The 13867-nt window shown below is 39.4% G+C and overlaps 2 protein-coding genes across 2 annotated transcripts in view; both read right to left on the reverse strand.

Moving 5' to 3' along the window:
• The window catches only part of LOC115863997 (activator of 90 kDa heat shock protein ATPase homolog 2), a 76204-nt gene that overhangs the window by 59473 nt on the left and 2864 nt on the right, over window positions 1-13867 (reverse strand). The gene's annotated exons all lie outside the window — the stretch shown is intronic.
• On the reverse strand, window positions 395-631 carry LOC115864195 (cytochrome c oxidase assembly protein COX14-like). The gene has a single exon (XM_060309045.1). The coding sequence runs from the start codon at window positions 629-631 to the stop codon at window positions 395-397; it is 237 nt and encodes a 78-aa protein (XP_060165028.1).

Here is a 13867-nt window from a genome sequence, read left to right on the forward strand (position 1 = left end):
AGAACCCAACACTTATTCTTGCTTTTTTTTTGCTTTGGGGAAGAAAAAAATTAGAAAAAAAAAATGCATTGATGATGTGACTTGAATTTTAAGAAACATATTTCATAAATAAGCACTATTTCCCATAAATGCACTCTTTCTGATTCGAAGCAATTTTCTTTTTTTTTTTTTGGCAAAATATTTAATGTCTGTAAGTGTGCCTCACCCTCCTATTTCTGTTATGATTCGATAGCCTCTCCAAACTGGCTGTACCAGAAAAAACATGGGCACATTTTCCCAGCAGGATTCGAAAACCATTAAAGCCCTGGTCCTCTTGACTCAGAAATGACTACAGGTGAGGTCCTTCCACAGCATGCCTCAGGCGTCTCTGCTCAAGGAAAAAAGCCCCCCATTTCTACAAGACTCCCGAGGTGTTCTGTTCTTCTGCAGCTTGGCACTGGGAGCTGGGCGGCTGGAAATAGTGGTAGGCTCGGGCACTGCAGAGGTAGTCCCCATACACAGTGAGAAGCATCATGGAGGAGGAGAAGGTCTTGTAGCCAATGTTAGCTAGTTTCTTGGCAGTTGGCATGTTGTCCCCCTCTAGGATTCGGCTCCCAATGCGAGCTAGGGCCCCGTGGGCCAGACGTAGCATAACCCCCCGCAGCAAGGCTGGAGCCTGCAGTGGTTGCCCAGAGCAATTTTACTAAGTCTAGAAGTTAGTCTCTCTTGTAGATGTCAAAGTCTTTCTTGATCACGAGCCTTTATTACACTATTTGAATTAAAAGAAACCCCAGATTCACAAATCTGCCATTTGAGCAATTTAGTTTTTTAGAAACTTGCTTAAACTTCATTAATCAAACACTTTCAACTTTTCTGTTGCCTTTTCAATCTCAAGGTAAAAATGATCATAGTACATCACTGATTACCTAATACTTCCTCTCTGTATAAGATTTTGGTTACTGCTCGGTAAAAAAGGAGAAAGAAAACAACTTTGTTTTAGTCGACTTTATTTTTTAGAACATTTTAAAATTTACAGAAAAATTGAGAAGATAGTACAGAGAGTTCTCATGTACCTCATACCCAGTTTCCCCTACTATTAACATATTACATTAGTGCGGTACATTTGTTATAATTAATGAACCAACATCAACACATTATTAATAACTATAGTCCATAGTTGTTTCATTTCCTTAGTTTTTGTCTAATGTCTTTTTTTGGTCCAGGATGCTACATTATAATTAGTTGTCATGTCTCCTTAGACTCCTCTCTGCTATTAAAGTTTCTCAGACCTTCCTTGTTTCTGACGACCTTGACTGTTTTGAGGACAACAGGTCAGATACATTGTAGGATGACCCACTACTGGAATTTGAACATATATTTTTTTAATTCCAAATTTTCTCTGAAGTAAGAAGAGAAATTTTTAAATTCTTTTTAATTTTATTTTTGGATGCATTGGGTCTTCGTTGCTGTGCGCAGGCTTTCTCTAGTTGCAGCGAGTGGGGGCTACTCTTCGTTGCGGTGCGCGGGCTTCTCATTGCGGTGGCTTATCTTGTTGCTGGGCATGGGCTCTAGGTGCTCAGGCTTCAGTAGTTGTGGTTCGCAGGCTCTGGAGCACAGGCTCAGTGGTTGTGGCGCACGGGCTTAGTTGCTCCTCAGCATGTGGGATTTTCCTGGACTAGGGATCAAACCCGTGTCCCCTGCATTGGCAGGTGGATTCTTAACTACTGCACCACCAGGGAATCCCAACACATTCCTTTTTTAAAAATTTATTTATTTTATTTATTTACTTTCGGCTGTATTGGGTCTGTTGCTGCGTGCGGGCTTTCTCTAGTTGTGGCGAGCGGGGCCTACTCTTCATTGCGGTGTGTGGGCTTCTCATTGCGGTGGCTTCTCTTGTTGCAGAGCACGGGCTCTAGGCACGTGGGCTTCAGTAGTTGTGGCTCGCGGGCTCTAGAGCGCAGGCTCAGTAGTTGTGGCACACAGGCTTAGTTGCTCCGCAGCATCTGGGATCTTCCCGGGCCAGGGATCAAACCCGTGTCTCCTGCATTGGTAGGTGGATTCTTAACCGCTGTGCCACCAGGGAAGCCCCCAAGACACTTATTCTTAATCCAACATCTTCTATCCTTCTATTGTTGATTTACTCAAACATTTTAAATTGTCTTCTTCCTCTTTGTCTACATTTATATTTTTCCTTTATTTACATAGAAGTTTTAAGAAAGTTTTAAGAAAACAGCCCACTCTATGGCAGGGGGTTAGTGGCACCCCCATCCTGCACATCCTAATGCATTCTCTACACCCGATCACTCTACTTCTAGCCTTAGCACCTAATCACCCAAAGGCCTCACTTCCTAATAACCTTGGGGGTTAGAATTTCAACATGAATTCCGGTGGGACACAAACATTCAGACCATAGCATCAGCCAACACCAAGTGGAACAGATCCCAACCACCCAGTTGATCTAAGCCAACCCATGGAATTATAAGAGGTAAAAAAATCCCAAACCCCATTTCCTAACACATCAAAATGACAGGCTTTATTCTACATCTGAGTAGACCTCAAACCCCTTTCAAGATTTGTCTTGGGAGCAAGGGCAGAGGGGTCTCTTGACACTCAGGGAAGAGAAAACGTCTGATGTTCAGCAGGGGTGGGGAAGGTGGACCTTATTAAAAGTAATCAAAATTCAAAGAGACTATTTGAAAAGAGGATTCTGATCAAATACATTTGAAAAGAGGTCTAATAAATATTTGAAAAGAAGGGGAGTCATGGCGTTTCTCAAGAAAAGCAAAGGAAAGTATGCCATTGAAGATCTGTAAAGGGATCATGATGTTTGTTCGAGGGGGTAATACACTAAGACTAATTTTTGTTCAAGCTTTAATTAACTATGTGACAAGAGAAGTTGCTGGGAGTTTTGGTTTTTTTGTTTGTTTTTGGCAAATAGATTAGGCTAATTTCCCCATCTTTATAATTTATCACTTTCACACTGGTTATTTCTACTTGGTGGAACCAACTGTGAAACTATCTTGTACTTTTTTCTCACTCTATCTGGCTCCGTCCTCAGTGTCCCTTTTGCTATGGGCCCCTTCAAGTTCATTGTATCACTGTCAGTAGGGGAGAGGGTTGTTTAGAAGACTGAGACCTGTTTGCTCTCTAGGGCACACATGCTCTGAAGATGTCTACAGTTGGGTATCGGCACTTTGACCAAGACAAGTCCTGTCTTGGGAGGAATCATTTATCACAAAGAATGAAAAGATTTTGTAGTCAGTATTGTTCTACTCCAGCTAATTTTATTTATTATCAAGGACAAATGGGGCAAATTCAATCAGTACTTGCAGGGTATCAAAAGCGAGTGGGTGAGACATATAATATTTCCTATAATTAACATATCTATAACAATTTGACATTTGAATATGCTGCTTTTGTAGAATATTTGAGCTTTCAATGTTTAGGACTTTTAGTAAACATTCAAAGCAAAAATGTCAGTTTTCCCAATAATTGTTCCATATGTCAGATTTCATGATTGTTGGAAAAAGAGCAAAAGGCTGGGAAACAAATAGATGCCTGCATGACAAAAATGAGATGGATCCATTTGGAAACAGGATTCTACTAGATAACCAACTTTTAAAAAAAATTTTTTTTATAATTATTACTTTTTAAATTATTTATTTATTTATTTGGCTGCACTGGGTCCTAGTTGCGGCACATGGGATCTTCGTTGCCGTGTGCAGGATCTTCCTTGCAGTATGTGGATCCTTAGTTGCAGCACGCAGGATCTTTTAGTTGAGGCGTGCGTGTAGGATCTAGTTCCCTGACCAGGGATCGAACCTGGGGCCCCTGCATTGGGAGCGTGGAGTCTTAGCCACTGGACCACCAGGGAAGTCCCAAGATACCCAACTTTTAGATAATAATATATTCATACAACTCAAAACATTTTAAATATAGAAAGGTTATTTCCCATCATAAGAAAAAAATTTGTAACTATATGTGGTGATGGATGTTAACTAGAATTATTGTGATGATCATTTCTCAATATATACAAATATTGAATCATTATGTTGTACACCTGAACCTAATATAATGTTATGTCAACTATATCAATTTAAAAAAAGAGAGAGGTTACATGGGAAGAACGTCTCCCACACAGCCCTGATTCATTCTGTCCAGTTTCCACACCAGCATCCATCCCATCCCCACGAAACCACTGTTATTAGTTTCTGGTGTTTTCTTCCAGAATGTCTTTAGGCATATAAGCAATACAGATATATATTCTTATTTTGTCTTAAAAAATCTTTTTGTTGAAGCATAACATTGATACATATAGTAAGTTCTAGTAGCTACAAGAATATTTCCCCAACATCTTCCCCAAAACCCTCACACTCCCTTCTAGACAGTAGCCCCCAAAGATAACCACTATTCTGACCTTTATCACTATAAATTAGTTTTGTCTATTCTTGAGTTCCATATACATGAAATCCTACAGTATATACTTTTCTGTGTATGGCTTCTTTCACTAACATTACATCTGTGAGGTCCATCCATGTTTCTGTGTATGGCAATCTCTTGTTCTCTTCTTCTTTGATATGTATTATTCCACTTTCTGATTATACCTCCATTTGTCTACCCATTCTACTGTTGATAAACAGGTTAGTTGTTTCCAGTCTGAGGCTGTTATGAATAGTGCTGCTATGAACATTTTTATACATATCTTTTGGTGGATATAGCACTCATTTCGGTTGCCTATATAGAATGGTTTAGATGGGTCATATATAGGCCTTAGAAGATACCATAAGACAGATTTCCAAAGTAGTTATAACAATTTATATCCCCCCTAGCAGTGTATAAGCTCTAGTTGCTCCATCCCCACAACAACCCTTTGGTATTGTCAGTCCTTTTAAACAATATGAAACAAAGTATCATTATTCACCTTGGGAGGATGCTAGGGAGCCAACTTATTATTTAAACCAGTAAATAAAGGGGGGGGGGAAATCAAGCCTTTTTCTGTTTTTCTTATATGATCTCTATTTCAGGATAACCAAATAATGAGAAATTTCTTTTTTTGGATAAGAGTTTCAGATAAGAAACAGAGGAGGACTATATTAGAACTCAGATATTATCATTTTTCAGTCCATCAGGTACCAATGGATATAAGCATTTCTATTAACATCACAAAAAAAGAGACAATCAGACACCAATTAGACTCCTAATGGGATTACACATCAACACCTATAATGTAGTCTTACCACACACTTCCCTGAAAAAATTTGAATCTCTATCTGAACAAGCCTCTAGATCTAATTACCAGTTTACAGGAAGCATAAGGGCCAGAAGAACATGTCAAACAATATCACAGGGGCAATCATCTAAACGCAGACTACAGGGAAATCTTTTGGAAGATAACCTGGTTTTGTCAACAACAAGAAATAAAGGAGAGTTTTTAAATGATAGAGAGGAAAACCATAGGTTAAAAGAGATTTAAGATACCTATGAAACAACTACAACACGTAAACTTCATTCAAACCCTGATTCAAACAAATTGTACTAAAAAAGAAATAAGACATTCAGAGAAGTGTGAACACTGATTGGGTAGTTCATAATATCAAGGAAGTGTTAAAATGCTTTTAGGTGTGATAAGGTATTGTGGTTATGTTTTTTAAAACATTCTTCTCTTTTAGAGGAATATACAGAAATATTTACAGATTAAATTACATGATGTCTGGGATTGTTTTAAAAATAATCTGGGGGATTCCCTGGTGGCGCAGTGGTTGAGAGTCCGCCTGCCGATGCAGGGGACACGGGTTTGTGCCCCGGTCCGGGATGATCCCACATGCCGCGGAGCAGCTGGGCCCGTGGGCCATGGCCGCTGAGCCTGCGCGTCTGGAGCCTGTGCTCCGCAACGGGAGAGGCCACAACAGTGAGAGGCCCGCGTATCGCAAAAAAAAAAAAAAAAAATCTGGGACTTCCCTGGTGGCACAGTGGTTAAGAATCCACCTACCAATGCAGGGTACACGGGTTTGAGCCCTGGTCCGGGAAGATCCCACATGCCATGGAGCAACTAAGCCCGTGCGCCACAACTACTGAGCCTGCACTCTAGAGCCTGCTAGCCACGAGCCACAACTACTGAGCCCTCACGCCACAACTACTGAAGCCAGCACGCCTAGAGCCCATGCTCCACAACAAGACAAGTCACCTCAGTGAGAAGCCTGCACACCACAATGAAGAGTAGCCCCCACTCACCACAACTAGAGAAAGCCTGTGTGCAGCAACGAAGACCCAACGCAGCCAAAATTAAATAAATAAATAAAATTAAAAAAAAAAATCTGGATGGGGAAAATGGAGGGTCTGGATGATATATGATTATCCATATGTTGATAGTTGTTGAATCTGGGTGATGGAAACATTGGGTTCATTATATTATTCTCTCTGCTTTTGTATATGTTTGAAACTTTCCATAACAAAGCTTTTAAAAATACTTTTAAAAACTGTCCCTATGGTATTTGCTATAATAGCAAATATTTGGAAACAAACTAGATGTTCACAGTATGAGAACAGCCAAAATAAATGTAGTATATTTGTATAATGAAATAATATATACAGTAGTTCTCAAACTTTTTGGTCTTAGAAACTTTACACTATTAAAAATTATTAAAGACCCCAAAAGTTTTGTTTATGTAGGTTGTAACTATTAATATTTGCTATATTACAAATTAAAACTGACAAATTAAAAAATTTGTATTGTTATATTAATCATTTTAAAATACTGATAATAAACCCATAATAATTTATTAAACAGAATATGGGACATGTAATTTTTTACATTTTCAGGATGCTTTCAACTGTAAGTAATAGAAAATGTGACTAGGGAATTCCCTGGCAGTGCAGTGGTTAGGACTCCACGCTTTCACTGCAGGGGGCACGGGTTCAATCCCTGGAACTAAGATCCCACAAGCCATGTGGTATGGCCAAAGAAAAAAAGAAAGAAAGGAAAGAAAATGTGACTAAAAATAGCTTAAATAACAAGAGATTTATCATCTCACATGACAAGAAGCCTGAAGGTAACAAGGCTCCAGGGTTGATTAATTTCAGGGTCAGTGACATCATCAAGGGTCAAGATTCTTTCTATCTTTTCTCTTTGCCACCTCTGTTTATGAACAGGCTCCCTCGTAGTTATGAGATGACTATCACAGCTCTAGGTACCACACAAATGTCAAAGGCAGAAAAATGGGACCTAGAGAAAGCCTGTGTGCAGCAATGAAGACCCAACGCAGCTTAAAAAAAAAAAAAAAGAAAAAAAAGAACTGGTCTTGTACGGTGCATCCCTAACTCAGCTATTAAAAAGAAAAATGGGACCATCTGGGGTTCAACATAAACATCAAAGACTGGTTCTTGTTCATCTAAAACACCATAACAACGTTGTAAATCAACTATACTCCAATATAAAATAAAAATTAAATTAAAAAAAATAATAAAACACTATAGGCCAAGTTATAGTGTTAACAGTGAGAATGACCTCTCTCTCCTGAGGTTTCCCCTGAGCACACTGGAAAGGATGCCAGCAATCCAACTGGATGTCCCAAGCTAGTAAATACAATCCAAATGCAATATTAGGATAATAAGCAAGAAAAGTCCTCAGATTTAAAGAATAAACGATTTTATTTTATTTACTGCATACTTTTGCATTTATGCCAACATTTTCATCTATAGCATCTATTTTCTCAAAGGTTATAGTTTAAAGTAACAACTTGGAAAGTCAATCTATCACTTGTCAGGTGTTCTGTATGTATTTGGCTCATTTAATCCTCACAACAACAACCCTGTGAGTTAGGCATTATTATCATCTCCGCTTTCCAGATGAAGAAACTAAAGCATCAAGAGATTTTGTGACTTTCCCAACTCACACACCACTCTGTGTGGAGCTAGGATTCAAATCCTAGCAGTCTGGCTCCACTGCTTTCAACTAAATGCTTACCTCTATATGGTTTTAGAAGAATATGCTCAAGCACCTGAGTTGAAAATTTAAGGCTAATTGGTAGAAGCATATAGAGTATAATTTTCAAAACGATAGGAGAAAATAATCAAATAAAACTTGGTCGATTCAGCAGAAGGCCAAAAAAGGTGGGGGAGGGGAATCTTCCTCTCTGGCTGATAATTAACCACCGTCATAAATGGCAGAGCAACTACCTACACCAGGAAGTTGGTGACAAACCTACTGCTTCAAAGGGTCATAGCTGTCCTTCACCCTAGAAAGGCAACAGTACCTAAGACATTAATTCTGCAAAAACACATGTGTGTGCAAAATCACAGATGTCATCTGTGTCTTCAGATTCAGACCCATTTTGTCATCGCTTTGGCATGAACTATTATTTCTAGGATTACACAAAGAAAAATAAACTCATGGCCTATATTGAAAGAGAAAGACCTCAAGAAAACAGCAAAAGGATTACAAAAATAGATGAAGAAAGTCAAGGGGTGGAGAAACCAATGTTGGAGCTAGCAACAAAGAAGGATTAAATGCCTTGATTTGTTTCACTAGAGAATAAACTGTATAAAAACGAAAAGGGGATGGATGGGATGGTAACAAAGAGAAAGGACAGTAAATTTTAAAATGCATCCAACTAGTCCAAAAAAATTGAACTTTGTCTTACCTAACAAACATGCCCTGCCCTTGAGCTCAAAGCTTCACCAGCTTCTCGGTCCCAAGCCAGAAGTTTGGAAGTCAGCACAGACGCCTTGCTCTTTCTCCATGTGTATCCAATAATGACCAAATCCAGCTGATTGACATCCTACTTATTTTCCAAACCATTCCACCTTTCCATCTGTGCCACCTGTGACTCGGGTCAGTCAGCATGTCATTAACAAGAGCTGCCTAACTGGTCTCCTTGCTTCTGAATTTGTTCCTCTTCAATTCACCACTTACCAACTCATCAAAGTTATTGTGGTCAAATACAATTCTGGTAACACCACTCTTGGTCTAAACCCTTCGGCAGCTCCCCATCACCTACCAAATAAGCTTTCGGTTCAAGTCTCCGCCTCTTTTCTCCAGTCTCATTTCCCATTGCAATTCTTAGCATTCTCTAAAACTGTGGTGCTGTGCTCTTGCTGCACACCTGTCCATACCTTGTCACCCCAGCCTGAACTCCTAATCTTTCCTCATGGTTCATCTCATGTTGTCCAAGAAGCCTTCCCTGCTGCCCAGCCACCCTCAGTGCTCTGCAGTGCTTACTGTGATGCACTGAAATCATTTCTTTTCCTGTCTGCAGTACCCACTAGACTGAGTTCTTTGAGGAAAGGGGTTGAAGCTTATTTATATTTGTATACTCCGAGTCTGGCATCCATTTGAAAAATATTTATTGAGGACCTGCTATGTGGCAGGCACTATTCCATGGGCTGGGGATACGGTGGTGAACAGGGCAGACAAGGCACCTGCATTTCATGGTGCAGTCTGATTCTAAGAGACACAGAAGGCACATCTGTGGAATGAGCTGGATTCTATAGGTGCAAATAGAAAGTATTTTTTCTTTCCCATCTCTCCTAGATAAGCTCCCTTTGCTGAATAACGTTTTCCCTGCCCCCACCTCTTAGATAATAAGTGGATAAATAAATGAATGCTCTCTTTGTTTTGACTTTTAAAATCCTAGCCCAGTGAAATGATCAGATCTTCAAACTAATTTAGAGCATCTCCCCTTCTCTAGGAGGGGTCTGACAAAGCCTTGACCAGTGAATCACTGCTGTTTCTTTCCACTCCAGACTTCCTCTCTAACACTCTGGGTGATACTGGGTGGAGTTAGAATTCTCTCAGCCATTCTGAAATCTGGGGAAGTTGAATTGGGGATATATTCAGTTTGGGTTCAATAGGATACATTTATATGATTTCCAGTTACTTCCATGTATAGTGAAATTATTGCTAGCTGTCCTGGTATAGGAATAGCTTCCTGGTAGGGAATACTCCTCCCTACCACTCACAGGGCTCACTGGCCCTGCAACATGAAACAAAGGTGCCAGGCCAGGGCTGGATAACAATATGAAAGTGTCCTACAGGAAATATTTAACAACGGAGGAGAAACAAGTTTCAAATATAAAGAGCTAGAAGCTAGTGTGTGGAGAGTTGTCTAGTTATTTGACTTGTGTCATTGTAAGCAGAGGACTCATTGGAAAGCTCATTGGTCAGAAAGAAGTTCTCTCTTGGGCAGGAATGTACACAGTCAATGTCATATGAAGAGGTGATGGAAGAGCATGCAGCCAAAACACAGAAGAAAAAGTATTATTGAGATGTGTCAGGCAGTTCATTTTAAGAAAATATTATCTTGGGACTTCCCTGGTGGTGCAGTGGTTAAGACTCTGCACTCCCAATGCAGGGGGCCCTGGTTCAATCCCTGGTCAGGGAACTAGAATCCCACATGCATGCCGCAACTAAGTGTTCACATGCCACAAATAAGGAGCTCGCCTTCTGCAACTAAGTTCCGGTGTAACCAAATAAAAATAAATAGATATTTTAAAAAATATATTATCTTATTTTTCTGGATTGTGACATCTGTGATATCTGTTTGTGGTATATTTTTAAATTATATAAATTGTTTATTTTCTCTTAAGTAAATATTTACTTTAATATCTCATTTTATTTGTAACTTTATGTTCTTCTTTTTAAAGAAGTCCCAAAGGTAGTAGAGCTTCAGGGTCCACAGAACTGCATCCAACCCTGAGCAGGGTATGTACGTCAGAAGCCCTCCAAGAAGTCTCTTTCAAAGAGGGGTGAGCCCCTCCCTCCCCACAACCATGGAAAGGGCACACATGCAGAGCATACTGACAATGATCCCTCCTGGGAAATCCTCCCTTGAGATCCCCCAAACTCTTTTATGGGTTATGGGTGGGTGATTGCTGTTGTAGGAAGAACCAACTTCTCCATCCCTTACTGTGCGTGGGGCTCTAGGAGTACTTGCTACCTCCTATACCATGCTTGGCCTTTGGAGTCTCTGATAAAATTCTAAGTCAGAGCCCCTTTCTAACATCCTACAACATGAGTAAACAAATATGAATTTCAGATCTTGGGTAATGCTATTAGGAAACTTAAATGATAGAGATTAAGAATGGAGACTACTTTCCAGGACCAGAACCTAAATGAGGAAAAGGAGCCACTATGAGAAGATCTGGGAGCAGAGAGAAGAGCAAGTGCAAAGACCCTGAGGAGGAAATCAAGAGTCCAAAAGAAGGCCAGTACATCTAGTGTGTAATAATCAAGGGGATGAGTAGTCTGAGTTGGAGTCAAAGTCTGGCAGGAGCTAGATCATACGAGACTTTGTGAATTCTACAGAAATTTATTTTATTCTAAATAATGGGAAGTCATTGGACAGCTTTAGTAGGGATGTGATGTGCACAGCTTTTTAATTTTATTTTTTATTATCATTATGGTTGCTATGGGAAAGTAGATTGTAGTCAGGAAGGAGAAAAAGCAAGGAGGCTGGAAACTGTTCAGATGAATTGGATTAAGTGATCCAATCAAACCATTGAGGTTAAAAAAAAAAGAAAAGGAAAGAAAAATCACTGTGGTGATACAGAACTAGCCTGAGACATGTGGGTGCCCTAAGCAGGTAAAGAATTCAGCACTCCTTCGGTCAGTCCCCAAACTGGCTGTTTTCAGGGTTGGTGGCAGTCAAGCCTTCAGACAACATTGCAGACCTTGGGATGCCACCCTGATTGCAGCCTTATGGGAGACTGTGAAGCAGAGGACATAGTTGAGCTGTGCCCAGAATGCTGACCTACAGAAACAACACATGTGTGTTGTTTTAAGCTGATAAATATTGGGATAAATTGTTACACAACGGCAGGTAACTAATGCAGCTCTCAAGTGAAGCTGATGCTCTTCATCTGAGGACCACACCCTGAGTAGCCAGGAAGGAGAAGAATGAGTTCACTGAAGAAGGGCTAAAGTAGTCAACAGAAGGCACTGGGTCTGTGGTTTGAGAGTGTCTTGGCTACTGCACATGTTGCTGTTTGTCCCCCTGGCGCAATTACAACCAGCATAAAGAAACCAAACGTTTGCATGCACGTGTTTCTTCACCTGTCCCAGAAGTTGCTAATGATTTGTAGGTTTTCTGAAGAAAGAAAATCATTGGGATAGGGAGTCAATAAAAGTGGCAAATTCTCTTGAAAATTTACTTAGAATTAGAAAATTATAATTTTCTTCAAAGTTCATTACTGATGATTTCACTTATCTTCACAGATTTGATTTTAAAAACCAACACCTTCATTTTAGGTATTGATTTTTTAAAAACTTCTACTGAATTTAAGAACTTGAAAGAAAAAGTCAAGGTCATTGTTTCTCTCTTAGAATGTTGTATTACTAAAAGCCAGCCAATCAGATCTTCCAAGCGTGTGGTGGGATGAAGAGAAATACGTGCATTATATTTTTAAGAATGTACAAAATTGTTCATAACATAGCAGCTCTATTCATGATAGTGAAAAAAAAAACTAGGGGGGAAAAGCAACATCTAACAACTGGAAAATGAAGAAACAAATTGTGGAATATTCATACAATGGAATACTATGCAGCAATAAAAATGCACTACTGATATATAGAGCAACACAAATACATTTTAAAAACATTTTGTTGAGTGAAAGGAGCCAGACACAAGAAGATAAGACACTGTATGATTCCATTTATATGAAGTACAAGAACAGGCAAAATTGTAGTCATATTAGAGACCTCTGAGAAGGGGGTATTGAATGGAAAGGCCACAATGGAACCTTCAGGCATGACAGAAATGTCTCATGTATATATCTGGGTGGTGGCTACATGGATGTATATACATGTAAAATTCATTGAGCTGTATGCTTAAGATTTGTGCACTTTACTGTATGTAAGTTATACCTCAATTTTTTTAATGGAAAAAAAAGGAGGTAATGGGATAGAAGATCTGGTAAGATATCTGAACTAGAAATGTAAATTTGAGATTTTTCTGCACAGAAAATATTTAATGTCATATGTCTGCACGAGATCAATTGGGAAGAGAGTTTAGATAGAGGAGAGACCCCCAGATTAAGCTCTAGGGAACCAGAGGTTGGGAAAAGGAAAATAGGTCAGCAAAATAGAGATCATGAATGAGAGAGAGAAGGAGAAGAATAAGGTCTCAGAGAAAATGAAGAATGGAGTGGTCACCTGCATGAAACACTACTGAGAGCTAGAGATGAAGACCGAGAAGTTTCAGTACAAAAGAGACATCCAGCTGTCAAAATAGGCTCTGTCTAAGGTCATCCAATTACCCTCCACTTCCAACTCTGACTCCACCACCCATGATCTCAACACACAGCCCTTCAGTCCTGAGAGCTTCTGATTTAAAGAACAATCATAGCTTTTAAAAGGTCTGTCTGAAAATCAGCTGTAAAATATTTTAAATTATTTTTAAACTCACCATATCGATAAAGCTCCAAGATATAATCTTACTCTAAAAATGTAAAAAAAAAAAAGAAAAGAACATAAAACTAAAGACTTTTTTTCTCTTTAAAGAAGTCTTGAAACTTTTTTTTAAGTTATAAAAAAAGTTCTGCAGAATAGGCAATTTAGATCAATTTTCCTAGAGGACAACTGGAAAAGCCAGATAAAATATTCTAAAATATCTGTTTTAAAGCATATGAGAGCAAATAAGGCCCTGAAGAATTACACGCCAAGATTCAGAAGAAAACAGAAAGATGGAAATCTAGGTAGCTGAGTTCAGTCTTTGGGACTCTGCCAATCTTCCAATTTCAGAAGATGCAGCTGAGAAGCTGGACAGAGCTTTGTACAGACTCATGGGGTTGGGGAACATGATTTAGGGCAAATCCTCAGGCTTTGGGTTGGGACGCAAAGGGTCAAACTAGAGGAGTAGGTTGAACAGGCCCTCATAAGCACTAAAACCCAATT

This window comes from Globicephala melas, chromosome 12, assembly GCF_963455315.2.
Source record: "Globicephala melas chromosome 12, mGloMel1.2, whole genome shotgun sequence".
In the NCBI taxonomy this organism is placed as follows: domain Eukaryota; kingdom Metazoa; phylum Chordata; class Mammalia; order Artiodactyla; family Delphinidae; genus Globicephala; species Globicephala melas.

Coding starts and splice junctions, on each gene's coding strand:
- LOC115864195 (XM_060309045.1), bottom strand. CDS start 631: ATGCTACGTCTGGCCCACGGGGCCCTAGCTCGCATTGGGAGCCGAATC.